This window comes from Hyla sarda, chromosome 4 (genome assembly GCF_029499605.1).
Source record: "Hyla sarda isolate aHylSar1 chromosome 4, aHylSar1.hap1, whole genome shotgun sequence".
NCBI classification, from domain to species: domain Eukaryota; kingdom Metazoa; phylum Chordata; class Amphibia; order Anura; family Hylidae; genus Hyla; species Hyla sarda.
In genome coordinates this window covers 93,224,351-93,250,153 of record NC_079192.1, presented here as the reverse complement: position 1 = coordinate 93,250,153, position 25,803 = coordinate 93,224,351, and the positions used below count along the sequence as shown (strand labels likewise).

The 25,803-nt window shown below is 40.1% G+C and overlaps 1 protein-coding gene across 1 annotated transcript in view; it reads left to right on the top strand.

Annotated features, from left to right (window-relative positions):
* LOC130367383 (uncharacterized) overlaps nucleotides 1-25,803 on the top strand; it is an 87,148-nt gene that overhangs the window by 13,240 nt on the left and 48,105 nt on the right. Inside the window, exons 5-19 of the mRNA XM_056569800.1 lie at nucleotides 1,375-1,399; nucleotides 1,555-5,086; nucleotides 6,677-6,733; nucleotides 6,827-6,937; nucleotides 10,453-10,610; nucleotides 11,718-11,904; nucleotides 13,394-13,503; nucleotides 13,586-13,718; nucleotides 14,601-14,783; nucleotides 15,756-15,794; nucleotides 16,637-16,804; nucleotides 19,091-19,240; nucleotides 21,032-21,084; nucleotides 22,819-22,939; nucleotides 24,082-24,170. Of these exons, the coding sequence (XP_056425775.1) occupies nucleotides 1,375-1,399; nucleotides 1,555-5,086; nucleotides 6,677-6,733; nucleotides 6,827-6,937; nucleotides 10,453-10,610; nucleotides 11,718-11,904; nucleotides 13,394-13,503; nucleotides 13,586-13,718; nucleotides 14,601-14,783; nucleotides 15,756-15,794; nucleotides 16,637-16,804; nucleotides 19,091-19,240; nucleotides 21,032-21,084; nucleotides 22,819-22,939; nucleotides 24,082-24,170 (5,116 nt within the window). The remainder of the gene's footprint in view (nucleotides 1-1,374; nucleotides 1,400-1,554; nucleotides 5,087-6,676; nucleotides 6,734-6,826; nucleotides 6,938-10,452; nucleotides 10,611-11,717; nucleotides 11,905-13,393; nucleotides 13,504-13,585; nucleotides 13,719-14,600; nucleotides 14,784-15,755; nucleotides 15,795-16,636; nucleotides 16,805-19,090; nucleotides 19,241-21,031; nucleotides 21,085-22,818; nucleotides 22,940-24,081; nucleotides 24,171-25,803) is intronic.

Here is a 25,803-nt window from a genome sequence, read left to right as displayed (position 1 = left end):
AATTTTGTTATTAAGGTACAGCAGATATGAGCAAAAACCACTATTGACACTATTGCTGCTTCGCTCCTCACTATACCTGACTTCTGGATTCTTGGAGCAGAGTGCTCATCCCCCCCTCAGGCCCTCACATCACGGAAAGGGGCAGGCCGGGGAATAAATATTGACAACTCCTCTTTTTATAGCAGAGAATTCCGCCACTGAAATTGAGCCAAGCAGAGAAGGAAGCTGTTCAATTTTTGCGCTGAATTCCGCGAGCACTGCATTGCAGTCTATGGTGACGGCGTAGGGCAACTCAGTCCTTCCAAAATCTCTGCTCGTGGAATTCCGCAAAAGTGGAGATTCCTCTCAAATGTGAACATACCCTAATGCTGTTTTTGCTTAGGGCTACCTTGATGCTCTGAACATAATATTCACCCACTGGCTCTCTTCTGCAACAGTCTCTCTCAGACTTATCAGTTTGTAAGGATTTGTTTCTCTCAAGTGACACCTGTGGGATTGCTGGAACTTGCAGTCCTTATTAGGTCACAGTCTGTGTCACACTGCTTATAATGGCACAAGGGATTCTCATGCTTCTTGGACTGACTGATTTGATGAGGGGTCTATACTGTAGATGATGATGGTTGTAGTTCCCCTGGGGCAGACTGTATATTTTCTGGCTTGGTAGCATTTTGGGTGCCCGGGCAGGTGAAGTGCACTTAGGAGGCCAAATACTATGGTAACTTGGAGGGGTTTTGCCTGGAAAAATAATCAATGGACTAACCACAGTATAATCCATCAATAGGTAATTGTCAGTTTGCCAATAACTGGTGCCCCCACTGATCAGCTGTTCTGCACACACAGCCTTGGCTCTGTATGTTGTGTAGTGGTGGCACTTGGTTGCTGCAGCACAGCTCCCATTCACTTAAAGCTCCCATTCACTTAGAGTTAGGGAGCTCCAAACAGGATCTCTTATCAGCCACACATGTCCTGGATGTGCAACCCATCTGCTGAAGTGCCACTGCTTCCCTACCATCATCACTTCCCAATCTCTCTGAGTTCTGTGGCATACACAATGCTAGATCTATAAGTCATGATGCTTCAGTGGCTGCGCCTTGCCTCCATGACACATCTATGGTCAATTAATAGATTTTGTTTGGGTTACCTGATGCCTATGAACAGTATCTTGATGGGTAAAAATTTGTAGACAGGAAACCTTTTATTTTTTTATTTTAAATAAATCGAAATGAAAGATTTAGATATCCTGAGACTGCCGCACTCACATATACACATACACATATACGCTACTTTGTTTTTTTGTTAGTTTTTTTTAAGTCAGCATTATGGTCTAAAGGCAGAGCATCAAAACCTGAAACATTTTGTTTTCTTCTTTTTTAGGGGATCTGAAGCATCTCTTGTTATGGTAAATATCTATTGTGAACAATTGCTTGTTTTATGTAATTTTAGCAATGCATTCAATTACTTTACCTCCTACTTTATGAAGAATTTTTTTTTTTTCTTGAAAACTTCTTCCATTTTCTTGTTAAGAATTTTAATATTATTTGTGTTTTATTACAGGGGTATGTCTCAGAACCTGAGTTGGGGTTTTGCCAATTTGCCTCTGTTCACACCACCTTCTGTTCAGTCACAGTTTCCTGACCTGTCCATGAAATGTAGCCTCCCAACCTTTTCAAAAATCTGCTCTGATCGCTTGTTCCCCGCACTGAAGAACATATGCAACTCTATGTATCATTCCTTCAGCATGAGCCTGCAGTCCATGTGTTTGGTGGTCACAGCGACACCTCAGTCATCTCAAACGGAAACTCAGTTCTGTACAATGTTCTTCTCGTCACTATCGGATCTTCTTACTAACCCATGCAATACCAGGATGGTTAGGACTTGGAGATCTGCCACTATCAACTGTGCTTATACAACATGGTATAATTCAAGCACTGTGTCATCTTCTGATGTGTCTACATGTAGCGAAAGTGACAAAGAACAGTTCATAAGCTCAGTCTGTGGGGATCAGAAGCTCCTAAATCAGCTTGCCAGCCAGTCCGCTAATAACTGGTTGGTGGGATATTGTGCATACAATACCATTCCAGAGAATATATGTCACTATGCTTCATGGGAAGGCAATGCTGTCTCTACATTTTCAGTAGCATATTGCTGGTTATATGATCAAGATCAGTTTATGTCATTTCTGTGCACAAACCCAAATGTATTGGATCAACTGAAAGAAAATGTGGACAATCAATGGCTTGAGCCAACCTGTCCGACTCTCTCTCCAACAACTATTGCTACTACTGATCTTTTACAGGAACTCTGCAACTATGAGCAATGGCCCCTACAGACAGTAGACCCTACTACTGTAGTCTTTTGTGAAGAAACAGATGGGGATGGTTTTACACAGAATGTTTGTAAATCTTTTGAAATTCTTCAAAAATTGCTTATTGACGATTCCAATTTGTGGGTTGCCGTTCTGTGTCAGCATGTTATGCCTTTAGAAAATGAATGTAACTATACATTGTGGCAGAAGACTGACAGTGGGACCCAATTACTTGTGGATCCTTCTATTGTATCTTATTGTAGCCAAGTAGAGCAGAGCCACTTTGTATCATATGTGTGTACCAATCCTAGTTTGTTGCTTACTCTGTCCAAAGAAACAAATAATAGTTGGGTGCTGCCGTTTTGTGTTAACAACGTATGTAATTATACGACATTGTTCTCTAGTAGTCCCAAATCTTCAACTGTAGACCTATGCTGGCTCATTGATCAAGAACAACTCAATTCGTACCTTTGCAGTCACCAAAATGTTCTCCAAAACATTGAACTGAATGGTACCTTAGATATCTCCTGTGCTGGGAATAGCACCAATCAAACAGTCTGTAGTTACAACCAATGGAATCTGACTGTGCTGAATCCATCAATTCTGGGTTACTGTGCAGTACAAGATACATCCCGCTTTCACACATATATTTGTGGGAACTCCTTTAGTGTAACATTACATATTAATAACCCAGAAACAAGTTGGGTATCAATATACTGCAATACACAGATTCCCGGTAACTTATCCAACTGCACAGATTCTCTTCTAAACTTCCATCTACAGTCCTGTCCAAGCTGCAACAGAACTGAACTAGAAACAATGTTCCATATAGTTTGCAATAACCAGAATCTAGTTCAAGTTCTGTCTCTTTTCTGGAATTCTTCAGCGCTTATGAGCAAGTTTATTGTGTGGAATCTGTGTTATAATTCCTCCTGGGAAGACGCACCATCCTTTTTAGTGTCGTATTGTTGGAAATTTGGCAATACAACTGTCTCCGATTTTTTATGCAATAATTTTCAGTTGTACAATGAGTTGTTACAAGAAACCAATATACAAGAAACTCCCATCTGTGATCCAAATAAGACATGTCAGTATTCAACATGGGATTTTAGAACTCTTCAGATTTCTTTGATGAGATATTGTGCTCACTGGGATGCCCCAGCCTTCAAGCAGTATATCTGCAGGAATAGTACGATCATGAAACTCTTAAGCGAAAACACAATCCAAACCTGGGATAAGTTACTCTGTTTTGGTTCCATCTCCCCATTTAATACATCAGATCTCTGCAATTATGAGAAGTGGCTTCCTGATACAGAAAGATGGAAGACACCAATAAGCTTCTCTACTGTGTATTTATGCAGCAAGAATGATACAGTGAACTTCATGATGAACGTATGCAATGATCCCAGGATCCTGAGTGCCATCAGTGAAGGTCCAGCCCTTACATGGACACTGAATTTGTGTTACAAGTTATCTACTTCAAATGTGTTAACACAAATGCTAATATGGGATGTTTGTGACTACTCCCAAACCAAGACCTTCACCACATTAATGGTGGAATTCTGCTGGTTGTATGATCAAGACAACTTCTTTAGTTACCTTTGTTCTAATTTAACCTGTTACACAATAATTACGTCACAACTGCAAAACTTCTGGTTTAAGCCCAACTGTACACCTCTTGTTCCTACATCAGATAATGGACTTCTGAGTTACTCCATTGTTCAATGTCACAACAAATATTCGAATCCAACCAATATGGACATTTCTTTGATAAAATATTGTGCGGAGTATGATTGTGCTATGTTTCTAAATGCATTCTCTAATGCAACAACATTACAGCAGGAAAGTTGTAACTGTTCATTGGGTGATGAATTATGTTCTTATTCCAGTTGGCATAGCACCTATGTTCATCCAGTTGTAGTGAAGGCTTGTTGGGCAACTGATCAATTGAACTTTATCATAGGTGTGTGCTCAGATCCATTGCTTCTTTCTCAATTGTTGCTATACTCTGCCAACTCATGGCTCAGACCTGTATGCGGAACCCAAGGTAATAACCAGCTTGAGAGCTTAGTTGTATCAGTGTGTAGGTACGAGGAGTGGGGGAATGTATCCTCTGTTCCTGGCTCAATAGTAGCATTCTGCAATGCTTACAGCAATGAGACTTTCATGCACAGATTATGTGACAGCCAACAGGAGGCAATATGCAATGATACCATTGAACGATGGTGGGATGAAAATCATAGCTGTGATTATGCCAACTGGGAAACTGGACCCATAGATCTTGAGGAGACTCTAATATGTTGGGTACTAGAAAAAGAAAACTTTACTACTAATGTGTGTGCACAGTCAATTCTGCTCTCAAAGCTTTCCAATGATCCAAGGACCTCATGGGTAACTCAAGTATGTTCTATCAACAATGTATTGAATGAGACAGACGTCTGTCTCTCTGAAAAATATAAGACACAACTACAGTGGAATTGTAGTGTTGACCTCAGTATTGTATGTTCTGGAAATGGCCTCACAGCAGCCAGTTTCCTCCCCATCAGTATCTGCTACTTACAGAATGCTGGTCTCAATCTGTCTACTCCCAATATCACCTCGCTGTACTCCCAAGCTGTGGACACCATTGTAATCCTTCTTTTTCTTCTAGAGGATATGCAAATCCTTTCTATATCAAACACCTCTGGGATAAAAGTTCAGGTTCTTTATACTATACTCCACTTCATTTCCCAAGAAACACCACCAAACGAAAAGAAGATAGAACTTCTACAGAAATTTGGGGTTGGTTCACATGTAATATATTTAAGGATTATTTCATTTAGGAATTTGTGAGAAATGATAATAAGAAAAAGTAGTCACATTTCAAAATGTTAGAAAAAAATAGGTTAGTTCTCATATTTGCTAAAATGTTATTAGTGAATAAAACTGGACAGCTTGAGTGCACACCCATAGTTACAAGTGACCATAAATCAGGCAATATCACATTGAATTGGAGAAAACACAACTAAATAAATAAGTATTATAGCCCTTAAAGTGAATCTATTAGCTGTATTTGCTGCTATGAGCTGCAGCTGCCATTGGATAGCTGCTAGGGTACCTTTACTGCTGCTGATGCTGACTGCCATACTTATAAAATCTTTTTATTTCTCTGCCAAGTGTCACGGAGGCAGGACCAACCTGCTCAAGTGCCACAGCTTGGCACACCTCCTTACTTGCCCATACCTAACAATATCCTTGAGGGTGAGCGAGGAGGTGTGGCAGGCTGTGGCACTTGAGCAGATTGCCCCCCCCCCCCCCTTCCTTGACTTATAAAATCTCCTTTTTGTTTCTAAGTTTGGCAACCACCATCAGCTCCAGGAAAGGTAAAGATTTCTATTATACCCTAACATCTTTTCAATGGTGTCTGCAGCTCTTAGCAGCAAATACAGCTGACAGATTCCCTTTAAATAAAGCTTTAGAACTAGTAAATTTATTGCACGTACTAAATAAAATATAGAAATAGATTCTGTGTAGGACCAAGGTAGGAGTAATACAATATGGCTGACCTCTTTGTGGATAAGCTTAAAGGGGTACTCCAGGAAAGTTAAGAAACCTAAAAATGCCCCAAAGCCACAATACTTGTTGTGTCTCCTGTAGATATCCATGTGGTTTTTGCAGCATCTTCGGCCCCTAATGTCTCCTAAATACTTTTTCCTTGTTTGCAGCACAGACTACAACTCCCAGAAGTCAGTGCAGCTCTGTGTAATGGCTGCCAGCCAACTGCTTTCACTATCTGTGTGCAGGCTTACACGGCAACTTACACACTGTACAGGTCTTTTCTTTCAGACTATCCTTCCTTCAGCAATAAATCATGCTGTGCTCTGAATAGCAGAAGTCAGTGATTAGATCTTCACAGGAAAAGAAAGCCGCTATGTGCTCAGTTGTGACTGAGAATCTTCACTGCTCTTCTCTCACAGCTCACAAGCTCTCACACACGGAGGGGAGGGGGAGGTGTGGCTGTACAGCCAGAGCTGTAGACCAAATATGAATCAGACAGAAATCAGGTGGTGTTGTCTTGAAGTGAGGGGGCTAGGTCTCACTGAGGAGACAAAGTGGATCTAAAAATGACGTTTATCTCTCACTTGCTGCATGTAAGTGTAATGAATGATACTTAGACAAATACATAGGTTGGTGAGAGGGAAAGGATGGGCTATGGGTTTAGTTTCCTGGAGTACCCCTTTAATGCCACAATAATTATTTAGTAGTTTATTCAGCTAATTACTGCTGCCCAAAGGAGGTTTGGTTTACACCTAACTACAGGTTTAGGAATTATAGGCACAGGTAAAGGAGAATTTTCCTATCTATACACAGCTTACTATCTTCTCTTTACAGAATATGCTGCTTCTCCTTACAGTAGAAAACTCAATATCTTCCTGGAGCATTATTGAAGTATGTTACTTGTTCTAGAGCCAATAATATGTATATAAAGATTATAATTGCTTGTACAGGAACTAGAACTGCCATATTTGTTTCTACCAACAGACATTATTCAACCTTACGTTGTCTGATCTAAAAGCATGGATCTCCTCTCTCCAACCCAAGTCTGCCAAACAATTCCTCAGCATCTTGTCACAGAACCAGACTTCCTTACAGGTATATTCTAATATGTTATATGTTTTGTACAACAAAAGAATGATATTAGCGAACAATTGACATGCTTCCATGTAAATATAGAAGTTAACATAATAGTCTATGGGTATAGACTTGCATTTGAGGGGCATGGCCATGATGTCACGAGTGGCGTGGACGACCCATACAGTGTGAAAACCGCATTCGGAACATTTACTTCCGAATGTTGGCCAGTGGAGTACCCCTTTAAGACCACTGATGGTGGAAACCTGGAATCTTACATACCTGATAACAGTCCTGTTTTCTTAGGACTGAACCCTAAACTTAAACAAATGTGTGTTAAAGGAGCTGTCATTGGCATTTTTTTGGTACTGCTTGGATGTGGAAGATCTTATAAATTGTTTTCAGCAAGTGTGATATATATATTGCATATCACAATCAGTTTTATTTTTTTTTATTTTTGTTTAAATTGAATTTTTTTTTATTTTTTTTTGCAATTCTTCATTCTTTGGGTGTGGGTGCATTTTTAAGGCATTTATTTTATGGCCACTAAATGTCTGTGAGCTGTAGTATTAGTTTTTGGGTACATCTACCTTTTTGGCTAATTGTTAATCCATCCATCTATTTAAGAGATAAAGTGGGCAAAACAGATTTCTGCAATAGAAACACACCACAAGCTCTCCAATGTGTAGGATCCACAGGTTCATATAAGGACAATGCCTCAATAATAGGGAGTAATTCACCAAATAGCGTTGTGCAAATCCGAGGCACAACTTTCAATATGGCATGAATTAGTAATGCAGTCTCTATCCATCCAGTCTCATCCAGACACGTTGGTGGTAGTAGTTTTGTTCACTGGATGGCTGCAGTTTTCATAGACGTGGACTGGTTGAATATAGAGTGAATTTTGTATATGCAATGGACGTGGACTGGTTGAATATAGAGTGAATTTTGTATATGCAATACTATATAATAGGGTTATAACGATCCGCTGCCAGCTGGCAGCACTACGCTATAACCCTATAATATAGTATCGCTGATACTCAATTCATATTCAAAACACAGTTCTGGCACCTGCCATTTTTTATGATGTTCACAATGCAGCATACATAGATAATTTTTTCTTATTCTTTTAATCCCCCTAGAAGAGTTGACATGACACAGCATGATCCTTGTACAGTACAATGCAATACAAAGTGGTCCCAACGTCTTAGATGCCGTGGTTGCTATTAACCACAACATTTAAGGGGTGAATTAGCTGGGATCAGAGTTATTTCCAATATCTGCAGATGAGTGGAAGCTTTGTAAGGCTGGGTTCACACTACGATTTGTAACTACGGTTCCCGTATACGGCTGGGAGGAGGGGGGCGGGGATTAATCGCGGCGCCCGCACTCAGCTGTATAGGGGAACAGTATTTAATGCATGTCTATGAGCCGACCGGAGTGAACCCCAGCCTCCGGTCAGCTGCTTTTTCAGCCGTATGCGGCTTCCCGACCGTAGGCAAAAACGCGGTCGACCATGTTTATGCCTGCGGTCGGGAAACCGCATACGGACGAAAATGCAGCCGACCGGAGGCTGCGGTTCACTCTGGTCTGCTCATAGATATGCACTAAATACGGTTCCCCTATACGGCTGAGTGCGGGTGCTGCAATTAAGCCCCGCCCCCTCCTCCCAGCCGTATACGGGAACCGTAGTTACAAATCGTAGTGTGAACCCAGCCTAACACAGCCAGCACCTGCCATGTATGAAGCAGACTCTGCCGAAGGCTAAGTTTCACTTGGTTTTTTGTCCTGCGCTTTTTGGTTAGAAAAAAACGCAAGAAAAAACGCCTGCAATTTCCTGCATCTGCCGTTTTTACGGGCATTTTTTCATTTGTGTGAAAAAAAAAAGGATGCAGTAGTGATGGAAAAATTTTTATTTAACGAAATTTATATATTTTATAACAAAATTTGAATACAAGTGTTTAATACAATTTTTTATAAAGTGTGTGTGTGTGTTTCACTTTTTTTCACATTTTCTTTTAGGTAGGACTACTACTCCCAGCATGGAACACACTGTTACATGATGGGAGTAGTAGTACCTGTACTAACTGACAGATCGCCCGTTGCGATCCTCCTGTATAATGTATAGATGCGGCCGCTCTTCTATGGTCCCCTGCACTGAAGTATAAATACACCTACTCATATTTCCTACAGAGAGTTGTGATTGGCTGGAACCATCTGGCCAATCACAGCTCTCTGCGGGAAATATGAATATGTGTATATATACGTCAGTGCAGGGGACCATAGAAGAGCGGCCGGCCGCATCTATACATTATATATGAGGATTGCAATTATACTGTCAATTAGTACAGGTACTACTACTCCCATCATGGAACAGTGTGTTCCATACTGGGAGTAGCAGTACTACCTAAAAATGTTTTTTAAAAATAAAGAAAAAAGTGAAAAACATACACACACTACATTTTTTATATTGTCGGCTACATTTTTAGGTCCCCGCCCGCCCGCCCACATAAATTGATCCCTGTTTTAAAAATGAATAAAATTTTTGTTATAAAAAAAGATACATTTCGTTAGATACAATTTTTTCATTCACTAATGTATCTTTTTTTTTTTTTTTTATGGTACCAAAATTTTATTAAAAAAGGTATCTCCATCAGAAAAGAATAAAAATTGCCTGCAAAAACGCCAAAGTTAAAACCCACATATCGTTTTTCTTGGTGTTTTTTAACTCCCATAGACTTCTATGGGAGAAAAACGCCACGATCTTGACCAAAAAATCGCCAGTGGCTTAACATGCTGCGATTTTGGAAAACCGCCTAGGAGCTGAAAAACGCCAAAAGGATTTAAAAAACGCCAAAGTTAAAAACGCCAAGTGGAATAAGAATTTTGCGATTTCTCATTAATTTACAGCTAACATCTGGCCGCAGCATTTTTGGACGAAAAAATGCCATGCAGCAGAACAGGCATTTTGCTTGGCGTTTAAAAAAAAAAAAAAAAAACAAGTAGAAACTTAGCCCAAGCCAGTTGATATATCCCTAATGATGCCAGGATCTATGGGCATTAATTAAAGAATAGTTGTTACACTTTTAGTATTCTGGTAGGTCTCATTTAAAGGGAACCCATCATCACTTTCATGCTGCCCGAACCAAGTCATCAGGGTGGTCAACAATGGCTTCTCCATGCCCCATGGGCCCGGATTGATGGATCTCTCCCTATACCCAAACAGGAAGAAAGTTATAAGTCAAGGCCAGAGGGGTGGGAAGAAGTCACTGGGGATCCCCCTGATGACTTGTGGTTCCGGCAGCATGAAAGTGATTTTGAGTTCCCTTTAATTATGCTGAACTGAACAGCAATATTATACATTCAGATTAACTTAACTAAACTCCTATTTTTCAACAGCTGAGACTTCTTTAAAAGTCCATAATCCTAAATTCCTTTTTTTCACCATCACTATACTTTCACTCTGGTTGTGTTTACAGAGTAAATTAAATAATTTCTCAATTTCTTTCTTAACATACTCTTGGTTTGTCTTTCAGGTTTCGGATGACTACTTTTCTATGATTGTATTCACACTGCTTTCCGTCCAAGTCCCCTCGGAGCCTCTTCTCTTCTGTGACGTTGTCCCCTTTTTACGTTACCTGGAACCTGATGAGCTTATAAGGCTTCTCCCCCCACTACAAGACAACAAGGAGGTGTAAGTTTCTTTATCCTAAGTCTAAGAAAGCTGACATATGTACTCCAGTAATCATCATGACATGCACATTGCACATCTAAAGGAACCCTGGAATATTTGTCCAGGTAGACCTCAAATAATGTGTCAAGAAACATCTCCTATCGCAGTCAACACATTTTTAAATACTTTTCACACTCTTTTTATATCTGCATCAGATGCTCTTTTAGGAACCTATGTTGTCTACCATAGATTATGAAGTGCTTTATTTTCCAATCAAAATGACAAATGCCTCAGCAGAACCCAACAAACCCCATTATAAGTCAATGTGGTCCTTTGTGCAACAGATCTGGCATAGCAATGTGGCTTCTATTGGAACTGAAAGCCACAACACAGATGGGAACATAGATGACATTATGATTATGGGGGCAACTATAGCTATAGCAGTGTGATGAACATGAGTTTTTACTTTCTATAAATGTACCAAAAGTTTGCAAAATATGTGCTAAATGACAAAGCTATATATACTTGGTGAAGACCAGTATATGGAGGGTTAAATTCAAATGATTAACCAATGGATCACCCCTTAGGGTTATCCAATTAATACCCTGTCATCCCATATACCCCTAAATACTTCCCATGCTTTTTTGTTTTTGTACACACCTTTTTAAAAACAATGGATGCAGTAGCCCATTTACATTTAATAATACTGTATATGTCCGGGAATATTTGGATTTCTCATAGTAACTGCTCAATTGTCAAATCATCGAGTGTGCCTGCAGACTAATGAGGGCTAATGCACTGTAATTAAAATCTTTCTACTCTGCCCCCCTCGACATGTTTCGCTACAGAGTAGCTTTATCGACAGTTAGTGGGCAAAGCTAGTACCCGATTTTGCTATGGGATCCATTTTGCTCATTTAGATTATGGTTCTCTCTCTTTTGTTGCTTCTAACTATGATATTGAGTGGGGTTTGTGGGAGGAAATTACTATTTTCATAATTATTCTTTTTCTTTGTATAGTCTTATCCTCACATCAAAATACATGGTATACGGCATGATAAGAACTCGTAACTGTGTAATTTTATTGGTAACAGGCAATGTCATGTTTTTGGCTTCATTCCCTATACAGGCTTGAGAACTTGAGTCTCCATGTTAGATCCCTGTCTAATGAACAACAATTCGCACTGGGGTTCTGGCTTCGCAGGTCAACTCTGTTTAAAAACGTAACCAAAATGGATGACGATTTAATGTGGCGAATAGGAAATCTTCTTCCTCTTTTCTCATTGGATGTGTTTCAGCAGCTCAGTGCACAGCAGGTAAGAAGCAGAGGATAGTGACTAAAAATGACCATAAATGGGAAGGTGATTTGGCCAATCTGACTGACATTTAGAAGTTCCACTGTGATGACCCTTTGAATAGATGTAAATCTGTCCCAGTTTTTTTTAATTCAAAGATATATACTGTATATATTGATATAATTGGTTTGGTACCCCACTATGTCAGTGACTAGTGAGTACACGGCAGCGGAACAGGGTTTGTTGGCTCTTGTAGGCCCACTTGTCCCAAAGCAGGAAAGTCACACGTGTCACTGGTAGCTTTGTGGTGCAGTGAACCCCAGTTTCGCTATAGAATCGCTACAAAATGTCAATGGTAAGGACCAGTAACTGCACTGTAGATAAAGTCTATATGCCCTGAGGCACTTCCCTATGGGGTGATGTTTGTAGTAAAAACCAAGACACTTTTATTAAACTTCTTCCACATTGTTGAGTGGCGTATCTTGAACTGTTTCAATAACAACAGTACCTGAGGTAGATAATGGTAGATGGTACTGAAAGAGTTAACCTATGTGTAGTGTAAATGTTCCATTGAGCAGTTCCTGAGATGGTAGACCCCAGGAAGACTTTAGAAAAACCCTGTAGGTTGGCCCCCAACAGGACATTATCATCTGGCATGACCCATTTCCTCAGTCTCTTGGTAAGTTCAGAAGAGAGAAGTTTGAAGAAAGTCCTAACACAGGATATTTGTAGTCCTCTCCATGGCAACCTATACTGGTACATGCAATCCTGGTAAGATTTTGCAACTATGCTCTAACTTTAGACACCACCAGAGGGGGCAGCAGAGAGCAGAGAGTGCTTGTACATGCAAGAAAAAAGGGTTTAGCTCTTTTTTTTTAACCATCTGCCATTACGTTGTAACATGCAAAAAGTGCAATTTAAACAACGGCATAATGTATTTTACATACACTACAACAAGGTCAAGTGATCTTTCATCAAATCTTATGAAATATAAAGGGATGCTGCACTTTCACAATATAGTACATACAAACGAATGGAGGAAATGGGAGGAGTCAACCTGGCTTGTAGTGGGTAGTGAGTAAGGGGGGATGGGGGGAGGAGGTATGGGACATGTTTTGGATTGTTTTTATATTAATGTGTTATGTAATGCGATAAAAACTGTTAATAAAGAAAATGGAATATCAAAAAAAAAATACATACAAATTCTTTTATACTGATGTTTATACATAGATTTCTAATTCAGCAGCGCAGTCATTAGCCTGCCCCACTGTCGAAATGCTGCTGTTAGGTGGTTGCCCATTCTCATCCACCAATACAAAATAAGTACCGCAAAAATATGATTTAACTTCAGCATTTCTAGCATTATATTGTAAACCTGTTTTTGGTGGCCATGGTGTCCCCTTTCCCTATATTTTTCATCAGTGAATGGTTCAGCTTGAAGCAAGTTTAGTAATATTGGACAGATGTCACTGTTATTTGCCTAGTACTTACATTTTAGCTCTTCTATCAGGTCGTGAACATTCTCCCTTCGCTCCCAGATAATTTAACGCCCCCATACCAGAGGGTTGTTGCATCCAAAGTCTTACAGGCACCAAATATAACAGTACAAGATGTGGAGTTGTGAGTATAGTTGTCTTATGTATGTTTGATGGTTGACCATCTTTTTTCTCACAGCACTTTTATAGGTTGTTTTTTTTCACAGAATGGGAAGAATTGTGTGCCAGGCTAATGTTCAGGATCTGACACCATATGGGCAGAATACAAATATTTCGGTAGTTCTGCGAAAAAACCTACTTCAGTGTGTGAGAAGAGGAGACCTCTTTCCTGACTCCATGGTGAAGTTCGATAAACCAACAGATGAGACTATACACCTACTTTGAGAGAAATCACTTTTGGTTTCTTAGGATATGTATAGAAACAAAACAGGTTACTGGTTAGTTGGCACAGGCTGTGATAATGGTGTTAGAAAAAAATTACATTATCCATTTATGTTATCCATTTATTTCTAAATTACATGTATTCATATCACAGCAATCAGGGAGTGTAAAGAGCAAATGTTTTAATACACTGACAACTGGGCATTTCCGTTCCCTCTGACAAAAGGGTATATTCCTGCACAGTCTAACATTGTAAGCAATTAGAGATGAGCGAACTTACAGTAAATTCGATTCGTCACAAACTTCTCGGCTCGGCAGTTGATGCCTTTTCCTGCATAAATTAGTTCAGCCTTCAGGTGCTCCTGTGGGCTGGAAAAGGTGGATACAGTCCTAGGAGACTCTCTCCTAGGACTGTATCCACCTTTTCTAGCCCACCTGAAAGCTGAACTAATTTATGCAGGAAAAGGCATCAACTGCCGAGCCGAGAAGTTCGTGATGAATCAAATTTACTGTAAGTTCGCTCATCTCTATAAGCAATGATTGGAGAGTGAAAGGACACAGTTCTGCTGGATCAAGACTGTGGAGCAATGCATGGAAACTGGTGCAAAACAAAAGTGGAGCCCTGGTGACCAATTACATGCCAGATCTAATTTATAGAGGCATATGCCATGAGCAGTTGCTCCACTTCTTATTGGCCGCCATTTTGATACGTGTCCCTATCTTTTTTTATTACAGACTAAAAAGGATAGGATAAGGATAGGTACAATATACTAAAATGATGATTGTCACTTTATTGTCATCCCTAAGCTTTGATCATTTGCCTTTTTGTCATCTGCTTAGATGTTGGACTACCTGTTTGGTGATATGCAGTCTCAGGAACTTGGAGAACTAAGCTTGGTGTCAGTCCCCAATCTTTATTTAGCAATATGCTCTCTGGATTACAATTTGCTCCAGAGCCTGCGCCCAGTGCAACTTTTTCCTGTCCTGTCTGATTTGGCCTCGTGGACACTGACGTCAACCCAAGTAATGTTACTATATATATATATATATATATATATATATATATATATATATATATATATATATCCATCCATCCGATTTCTATCTATCTATCTATCTACACTGTTGAAACAGCTTAATATTTGATATTATATTTTTCAAATGCTGAAAACCTTTTAAATAATGTTTATATATGCTACTGCTTACCTTATGTTAGCATCTTAAGTTTAAAGCCAGTTTTTCGTGGGGCCCCCTGCAATCTCCTGTATGGAGCCTGGCTCTACCACAGACCCCCACCCAATAAATGTTGGGGTTTGAAGAGAAAGTCGTCTGAAGATATTTTGCTTGTTCATTGGTTTAACAACCTGTTTAAGTGTACTGTACACTGTATCTAATTGCTGTACTGTACACTGTATCTAATTGCTTTTTTAGTTTCTATATTTTCAACTAAAACAATAATATCAATAACTGTGAACAAAATACATGTTTAGGGGGGGGGGATTAGTTGTTAGTAGAGGATTTAGCAGACAAGTCAGGGAATTTCCTAGCGTAATTCAACTTAGAAGTTATACTTGGAAATTTCCAAAAAAGGAAAATCCCATTCCTGTCAAATGGATTCTGTTGCACAGTTCACACTTTGGCATTTCAGTTAAGAAACTTCCACCACTGAAATTTAGCTGCCGAAAAAATTATTTTGGTTTATCCTTTTAACGGAATCTGCTTGTGAAAATATTGAGGGCTATGGCCATTTCCATGCGGTCCTAATGAGATTCCTTAGTGTGAACCCTGCCTTAGACTATTCTACGTTCCATCAGGTTTCCATTACCTTTTTACTGTAAGAATAGTCTGTAGCTACTTTCTGACTATCATGAAAAACATGCAGATAATTAGTAATGCAACAGAAGCCATAATGCTAAATGCGAATATGACAAGAGTCTTAGCCAGAATATTTACTTATAAGAATATTTATGTCATGTATTTTTGGATCTGTTTTAGGCATGGATGCTTGTTCAGAAGGTACTAAGCACAGGAAATGTGAGTTCAAGCCTAAATCTAAATCTCCCCCATACTGTATTTCTTGCTTAAAGGGTACCTTTCATCAAAAAACTTTTGATATATTATAGATTAATGCATGCAGAATAACTTTCCAATAGCATGTTGTTAAAAAATATGCTTCTTTCTATTTCATTTTCCACTTTGAAAAAATGACGACTAGAGGTCTCCCTACCAGTCCTTTTTTTTATAGATTTCAGACTCATGCAGGAGTCCTAAATCTCAGACTGCATCCGGAACACAGACAAACTCATCACTGTTCACTGCCAGGGAGCAGTGTTGAGCTTGTCTGTGTCCCGGCTGCAGTCTGAGATTTAGGACTCCAGCATGAGTCTGAAATCTATAAAAAAAGGACTGGTAGGGAGACCCCTAGTGGTCATTTTTTCAAAGTGGAAAATGAAATAGAAAGCAGCATATTTTTTAATAACATGCTATTGGAAAGTTATTCTGCATACATTAATCTATAATATATCAAAAGTTTTTTTGATGAAAGGTACCCTTTAACTTTGCCTGCTTAATAACACCCTGCTGTGGCTCTGGAGGTCTTTGGGGATCAAATACTTATTTCACTGAGTAAAATGCAAATCAAAATGTGTTTTTTTTTATGCTTTTGTTGTTATACTGTCTCTCGCAGTAAATAAACCTACCATTAAAATTATAGATTGATAATTTCTTTGTCAGTGGGCAAATATACAAAACCAGCAGATGGTCAAATAATTTCTTCCTTCACTGTATTTAGGTTGTTATATAATCTATTATGTAGCTTTTGTATGCTATTTTCCTTGTATGACACTTCTAAGATAAACATTATATTCCACTTACAGATGTCAGCTGAAGTGCTATCACATATGGGTTCCTTGGTGTTGGGTGTCAGTCCTACGGTTCTTCAGCAATTATCAGACATCCAGCTTGGCAAGCTGCTGCCATCTCTGGCCAGTCATGCACATTTGCTAAGTTCAGCTCAGACTCTGGCTATCTTCAAGGCAATGTGGGTATGTGTAGATGTTAACTTCTTGTTCTACTGTGCAATAAAAAAGGCATTCTCATTGGTATCATCTATATCTTTCTATTCTCATGTTATTATTTGCAGGAAACATCGCTGCTAACCGTTAACTCTTATAACAAAATAGATTAGATGGCACTCACGATCTTGCAGCAATGTGTAAAATTTATTGCAGTCAGGTCAGGTAACAGGTTGGCCAATCTATTACCTGACATGACTGCAATAAATTTTACACATTGCTGCAAGATTGTGAGTGCCATCTCATCTATTTTGTTATATGCATTGGACTTCTTAAACTAGATTGAGCACCACGAGTGACAGCAGATCCGGGCGTGTGTCAACGACTGTACGGGATATATGCATTCCCCACACAGTAGAGCAGTGCCGACTTACTTCTCAACCGTGATTTTAATAACCGTTAACTCTGTTTACTTCTGTCTTCTCTTTTAACCCCTTAAGGACTCAGCGTTTTTCCGTTTTTTCATTTTCGTTTTTTCCTTCTTACCTTTAAAAAAAAAATCATAACTCTTTCAATTTTGCACCTAAAACATCAGTCATTTTACCCAAAAAATTGAAAAAAAAAACTTTTGTGACTTTTGGGGGCTTCTGTTTCTACACAGTACATTTTTCAGTAAATATGACACCTTATCTTTATTCTGTAGGTCCATATGATTAAAATGATACCCTACTTATATAGGTTTGATTTTGTCGTACTTCTGGAAAAAATCATAACTACATGCAGGAAAATGTATACGTTTAAAATTGTCCTCTTCTGACCCCTATAACTTTTTTATTTTTCTGCGTATGGGGCGGTATGAGGGCTAATTTTTTGCGCCGTGATCTGAAGTTTTTAGCGGTACCATTTTTGCATTGATAGGACTTATTTTTTCATGATATAAATAGTGACAAAAAATGCACTATTTTGGACTTTGGAATTTTTTTGCGTGCACGCCATTGACCGTGCGGTTTAATTAATGATATATTTTTATAATTCGGACATTTCCGCACGCGGCGATACCACATATGTTTATTTTTATTTACACTTTTTTTTATGGGAAAAGGGGGCTGATCCAAACTTTTAATAGAGAAGGGGTTAAATGATCTTTATTCACTTTTTTTTCTGCAGTGTTATAGCTCCCATAGGGACCTATAACACTGCACACACTGATCTTTTACATTAATCAATGGTTTCTCATAGGAAACCAGTGATCGATGATTCTGCCGCTTGACTGCTCATGCCTGGATCTCAGGCACTGAGCAGTCATTCGGCAATCGGTCAGCGAGGAGGCAGGTAAGGACCCTCCGGCTGTCCTGTAAGCTGTTCGGGATGCCGCGATTTCACAGCGGCTATCCCGAACAGCTCCCTGAGCTAGCCGGCATGCTTTCACTTTCGACGCGGCGTTCAACTTTGAAAGCCGTGTCTAAAGGGTTAATAGTGCGCGGCACCGCGATCAATGCCGCGCGCTATTAGCCATGCCGTGGCACCGCGTTATAGATCGGGAGCGGACTCATGACATACCAGTACGTCATGAGTCCTTAAGGGGTTAAGCCTATGTTTACACTGAGGAATGTTTGCACGGTTAGGACCGCTCAAAAATGCACCTCTCATAGATGGCAATGCATTTCTGCAAGTGCAAGTTCAATGTTTTGGCAGATACTGGAATCAGGATTGCCATGCAAGATGTTTCTGCCATCTGCAGAAATCAATGGGACTCTGCTGCACACAATTTCCGTAGAAATTCTGCATGGAAATTCTGTCGTGTGATCATACCCTAACTGTGTGCTTTGAAACTGTCTGTGTGCAACAAACTTACCTTTATTCATGAGCTATTTCATGCCCGACAGTCTGACTCCTCTGCTGCTCTGTCTCATGGTTGATTACACTTTTCTTCATTCTCTTGAACCTGAGAATAAGCAGGGTGGAGGTGTAGACATATGTATTTCCCTTTCCGAGGTGATTACCCAGATGTCCTTACTTCCTTTGAGGTCCAGAGATTTTTGTTTTCTCAGCAAACACAAGGTGCTGAGCTCAGTAAGAACAGAGACGCTTGTCTTTGGCCTGATCTTTGGAAGAAAGCACGGTATTTAAAAAAAAAAAAAAAAAAAAAAAAAAAAAAAGGAAGATTTTCTGACTGGAAGGGGAATCTGCATCCTATCTGGATTTCTGATTGGGAGTCTGGAGATGTAAACTAGAAAGAGAACAGGGCTTCTTTACTCTATGTAGGGTCCTAGCACTAGTATTATACATTAACATGTTCCCTTTGTAAATTTACAGGCAACATGGAATGTTTCACAAAAGCTAAATGAGCTGGGTCCTCTACTACCATCTTTACCACTAGTTATGTTACAGACAAGGATCAAGGAAGTACTGTCCAACCTGTCTAATCTGAGCCCAATGGCGGGCGTGAAATGGAACCACCAACAGGTACTTATAATAAGTTGGTCTCTTGTAATGGTATGGTATACATGAATGAAATATGCCTTTTATTGCCCTTACAAACATGTTTTGCCTCTTCTATTTAGTAGAGAGAACTGGAAACACTGGTCTAGTAACACATCAATTCTTAATTTATACAGCGTTTGAAAATAATTAAACCAGTTTTTATTTTCATGTAAATTTCCATATAAAAGATTATATTTACATTCACATTGGTACTAGAGCACACACAATCATCTGGTTCCTACAGTTCACCTTTATCTATGCTGTGCAATATAGTTAACTACATTCACTGTATAGTGGCCGCGACTGGTTACTGCAGCTGAGTTGCCAAGACTGAGTTAAGACTGGGGTGTGAAATTTCTCCCATTGACCATACTCCAGATTAACCTCAAATTAAAAGTTTTTTCTTATAGATTACTTGAAAGTGTCATGCTTTGAAACAAGCCATAATATTCTCCTTTATATGTATTTGTGGTCCCAGTGCGGAACACAGCTGTCTTCCTGACCTGTCAGGTGGATTTTACCTAGCATGTCTGCTCCGGGCCCACTACTCAGGTTTAAATGTATCATTTCTTGTATTGTGTAATATACTGTCTATGCACTTTTATGCTTTATTGTGCCGTAAGGGGTTTAACTTGTTCGTGCAGGAGGATGCTCAGGGGATCATATGTCTGCTTCAGCTAATCAGGGTGGCTGCCCTGCTCCCCTTAAGTCTGCTAGACTGGGAGGAGCTAGTTAGTCGGGAGTGAGGAGTCCAGAGAGGAAGTAGAGAAGCATGGAGGTCACCTTCAGATGTCTGCTGTGGACTTTTATTTTACACTGGGGGACAGACGATCCATTTGTAGCACTAATCTGTTCCTAAGCGTCAGCACCTTTCACCGGATCCAGCCGACCAGGCAAGTCAAGTTCCGGAAGGAGATAGAAAGCCTCTTGCAACTCCAGTCCAAATAGATCCAAGTCTGGTGGTAAGCCTGAATTTAGAATTCCCAAGTGAAGAACAGAGTCAGTGTTTGCCAGCACCAAAGTCTTATGTAAGTAACCAGTGAAGTGCCAAGTCTAGACTAGAATCTAAAGTAAATCTCAGCAAGCAAGAAGCTAGTCAACCACCAAGGACTACAAGTCCCATAGTGCCTGGTAGCAACTGTGATCCCTGAAGCATTCTCCAGCAAGCTTTGCACTAATGGTGAACTATTCCTGTATATTTTGCATGTTCCTGAGTAAAATTGAGTAGTTTCCATAACCCTGCATCTGTGGTCGTTATTGCCTCAGTGCTTGGCCCAGAAAGCTAATATTCTTGGAGTGTAGTGGTTAACGCTACCCTGTCATCACAAACTGTCTGGGCTTGCTGGAAGTTGTAGTTTTGCAACAGCCTGAGGCACCCTAGTTGAGAAACACTGTTCTTAGTTGATTAGTATCAACCTCCATGCTTAGGAATTTACTGCGTAAGGATTTTGGCTGATTCGATTTGTCAAACTATTGGATAACATTACTTTTCTAATACATTGTAACCCACAAACTCTAAGTTATAATAGATATCAACACTAATAAAAGCTAAACTGTATTCTACTAGAAAGAAAAAACAATATTTACCTGAGATACATATCTGAGTCTCATGTACAGGTATTTCAATAATTTTCACTTATGGCACTACGAACTAGTGGGCAAAGTTTATGGGATGAGATTTCCTTGTTGTAAAGTGCATATCAATGCTACAAGACATGCATCTAAATAGAAAATGTATTCACACCTATATAAATTATCTTCTCCATGTACAAGGCACTGCTGCTGATCCGTAAGGTGACACCGATGATTGGCATATCGGGAGTCAGGTAGGTTTGTGATGCCTCTGTACTTTTCTATGTATGAGAAAATAGTCCATGCATCTCTTTTGCAAGACCTTCTTTTCCTTTTGCATGCCTATAAAAATACCGGTGGTAATTTGGCAAAATAACTACATTTAAAGGGAACCTGCCATCACTTTTTTTGCTACCGTAATCGGCATAAAAGTGATGCCATTAGGGCGGTGCATTGCCATAGAATGAGATGCTCCGCCTCCATCACATCCTATTGGCTCACACTTGTTGCACAGCAGTCTCAGTTTGGCTATCACAGCTAGAGGATCTCCTCTCCCTGTGTTAGCTGAAGCTGCACGGAGCTCACATGGGCTCTGTGGCCCGATTCAATCGGGCCACAGAAGCTCATACATTTACTCAGCTCATACGGCTCATATATTTACTCTTTTATTACATTTACTGTTTTATGGATCTACAGCGCTAGCGGGATCCCTATGCCCGATAGCGCTGTGAGAGTGCCTCCCTAGATCCACAGCGCTATTGGGATCCCTATGCCCGATAGCGCTGTCAGCGTGCCTCCCGCCAGCGCTAACTACACCCCACGCCCGCAGCTCTACTCCCCGTCCCCCGTTAACGCTCAGGGAGCGGGGAACAGAAAGTAGAGCATCGGTGCAGGTAAAGTAGTACTGCGCATGCGCGCACAGCTAAAGCAGTAATGCGCATGCGCAGTACTACGCAAATAGCGTAGGGTAGTAGGTAGGTAGCGTAGCCGTAGATTAGTGTAGGTTGCCAAACTGAGACTGTCACGTGACAAGTGTGAGCCAATAGGATGTGATGGAGGCAGAGCATCTCATTCTATGGCAAATCTCATTCTATGGCAATGCAGCGGCACCAATGACTTGTGGCTCAGACAGCATGAAAGTGATGACAGGTTTCTGTGAATAAACCTGCAATCTGTTCCTTGTTGCTGTGACCTGCCCTACATAGATGATAACAATAAATGTACATCTGTTGCTGTTTTTATGAGAAGATTGCTCCCTAGTAATTACAAATTCTTTCTTGCAAATAATATCTAAAACAGGTTGAACATGGAGGTTTTAAAGGGGTACTCTGGAGTAAAAACAACTGATGCCAGAAAAGAATACAGATTAGTAAATTACTTCTATTTAAACATCCTAATCCCTCTAGTACTTATCATCTGCTGTATAAGCCACAAGAAGTTGGGTTGTTCTTTCCCTTTTGACCACAGTGCTCTCTGCTGCCACCTCTGTTCATGTCAGGAACTGTACAGAGCAGGAGTAAATCTTTATAGCAAACTTATCCTGCTCCATACAGTTGACATGGACAGAGGTATCAGCAGAGAGCACTGTGGTTAGACTAGAAAGAACTACGCAACTTCCTCTGTAGTATACAGCAGCTGATAAGTACTGGAAGGCTTAAGATTTCTAAATAGACGTATTTTACTAATCTATGTAATTGTCTGGCACCAGTTGATTTGAAAACATTTATTTTCCTCCAGAGTATCCCTTTAATTTTTCCATTTTGTTTGAAGTTCATGCATTGTACTGAAGCACATTGTGCAGCTTCACAAGGCTGTTCAAGGCTCCTCTTTCCAGTAGGTATCACAAAAATCCCATAAGAGGGAAAGGAGAATTGGTCCATGTTCCTATAGTTGGGACGGAGACTAGTGGACAAGCCTTTCTGTCCCAGGTTAAGTAAGTTGTGTGGTGCCTTGATAGCTCTCAATTACTTTCCTATCATGACTTTTAGATCCTCAGCAAACTCACTGACTGGAAGTAGCTGTGATACCCTGAGAAACCTTCTGCAAAATAACACCATACAAGCTATGGAAGAGTTTCACAATATCATCAATTCATTGCCGCGGCATGTGGTAAGAGTAAACAATGCATCAAATAGATTTTTCTGTAATTGGCAAATTTGTAAATTAGAAATATCACGTTCATTTATTTGTTACATAGTGAGATAGAAAAACAGTAAACTGTAAATATATCACTTACTGTATATATATATATATATATATATATATATATATATATATATATATATATGTGTGTGTGTGTGTGTGTGTGTGTGTGTGTGAATCTGTTATTCACTTCTTCCATGTCTACTATGAGGCTCCATATTCTAATCTCCCAGATAAACAGATGCTGGTGGTCTGTAAATATGGATGTAGTTCATGTTATCTCGAATTATGTTACACATGCAATGGGCAGTCTTTCTGTGGTGTAGGGTGAGGGTAATGTGCAAATTAACCTTTTCGTGATGCCAGGGCACGGTTAGCCTATACAACGTCCGAGGTTGAGCCAGCTTCTCCTGGGCCTGGCACGGAGCAATAAATACTTCGACGCAAGGTTACAGATCACTGGCTTTACTGAGGCAGGATAGATGGTAAAATCTGTTACAGCTCAGATTGGTATAAAGGGAAGTGCAGGGTGAACCTTGGAAGCTTATCGCCTTGCTGGGACTTGTAGTCAATTGTGCTGTGTATGAATAACTTGCTGTATGGCAACCTACGCTTGACTTTAGTGACTTGAATGACAGATTTGTATGACTGACTTGAATCCCTGGGACTTAAGTGCTTACCGCTAGGCTTGACATTCACCTGGGCACAGGGGACTTGCTTTAGCAGATGCGTGGTTGCAGGACTGGACTTGTAGATTGAGGCCTCCTCAGAACACCTCACACTCACTTCAGACTATCTCCAAACTGTACCTCAGCCAAGAACTGAACTCTGAACACTTACCACACTATATATGGGGCAGATTTGGAGGACTCCCATTGAGCTGACAAGTCACATGGTTTACCTTATGTACACTCCCCTAACAAGAGGGTTTCTAACAGGCTTAAAGCAACAGGTACTGCCACACAGGGCGGGCAGGATACCATATTCTGTACTGGGTCACCGCATTTCTCCTGCCCATGTTACAAAAGTACTGTCTGTATGTGACATATGTGATAGAGATCATGTTTGATAGAACTATTACATTAATTCACATCTCTGCTTCTGCTTAGATTCGCTGTGCACTGGATAACATTATCACCCTTCCTCCATCTATAACACTGCTGAAAAGATTAAGCTCACAAATGATTTCAGAAATTCAGTAAGTCAAAGAAATAAACTTATAAAGATGGCAAAGTAATGTGGTATGGTTAAAGCTATGGTGGATGAAACCCATGGGTGACAAACGTGCCAAGAGATTTATGGATGGGAAGATTTCTCGGCAGTTTTGGGTTTAGTTGTTCTAAACTAATTTCACACCCAGAATGTAATATACCCAAAAGAGCATGAAAGAGTATAATTCAGAATGATGACAATGTTAGTGAATATTAAAGGAGTAGTCCAGTCCTGAAAAACTTATCCCCTCTCCTAAGGATAGGGGTAAGTTTCAGTTTGCGGGGGGTCCTGTATGGGGCCTGGCAGTCCATGGGAAGGGGGCATGTTGACCACCGCACGAAGCGGCGGCTAACACGCCCCCTCAATACAGTGCTATGGCAGAACCGGAAATTGTCGAAGGCAGCGCTCTGGCTCTGCCATAGAGTTATATTAAGGGGGCATGTCAGCCACCACTTCGTGTGGTGGTCAACACGCCCCCTTCCCGCGGTCTGCCGGGGTGCCATACGGGAGATCGCGGAGGGCCCCAGCGGTCGGACCCCCCACGATCTGAAACTTATCCCCTATCCTTAGGATAGGGGATACATTTTTGAAGACTGGACTACTACTTTAATAAATATTCACAGAAAGTATATAAGTTGCTTTTAAAACAAATGACATCAATATTCCATATTAGAAATGTTTTCTTTTTATTGAAGAGCATGAAACTTATCTGGAAGACTTAAAGGGCATGTTGACCATGAAATCTAACCTGCCAGCAGCATGGTATTGAGCAGCTGACCAAAATGATGTATAATTTTGTGGGAAAAGATATAGTAGACCTAAGTATCTTATTGATTGAAATCCTTGATTATTCTCGGCTTAGGCATCCAGTGAGTTGACAGGTATCTCTGTATAATGCTTATATGTAGGACCGCCCACTGGACTCCTAATTATTCAGTAATTCACACATTATACTGAAGTTTTTTGTTCCACAAAACTAGTGGAATTAGTCAGCTACAGCCATCTCTAGCTCACTAATTCTTCTTGTTCTCTTCTTTCATTCTAACCTACCCCTGTCATCAGCAATTGGCGGTGTTAGTTTTTGGGGAAACACAGTGAGAAGGCATACAGGGTTAGTAAGCTCCAAAGCCATCTGTGACCACACTAGAGATTTTGCCCAACTACTGCCCCCAGCTCCACACCTACTTTGACAGCCAATGCTTTCATTAGCATATTGGGCTATCATGATTGGCGCTAGAATAAAATAAAAAACTGGAAGAGTCAGTGGAAAGGTCGCTCGACAAACTGTAGCTCTGGACGACTGCAGTTTTATGAACATGTGATAGGTCCCATGGTAAAGGTGTAAATAAAGTTCAGGAGGAAAGTGTTTTCATATGAGACTAAACAGAAGAACAAGGAAATTTCTGGAAATATAATTTAACTGAAAGAGTGGTAGATGTCTTGAACAAACTTCCAGCAGATGTGGTTGGTAAATCCAACCAGCGAATATAAGCAATTATCTGTCCTAAAATAAAACAGAATAAGGGAAAATTAGAAGATCATCTTATTTTTTGTGATGTCAGTGTTCTGTGTGTTATGTACAGGGACGTGCACAGATATTTTGGAGGGCAGGGGCTCGA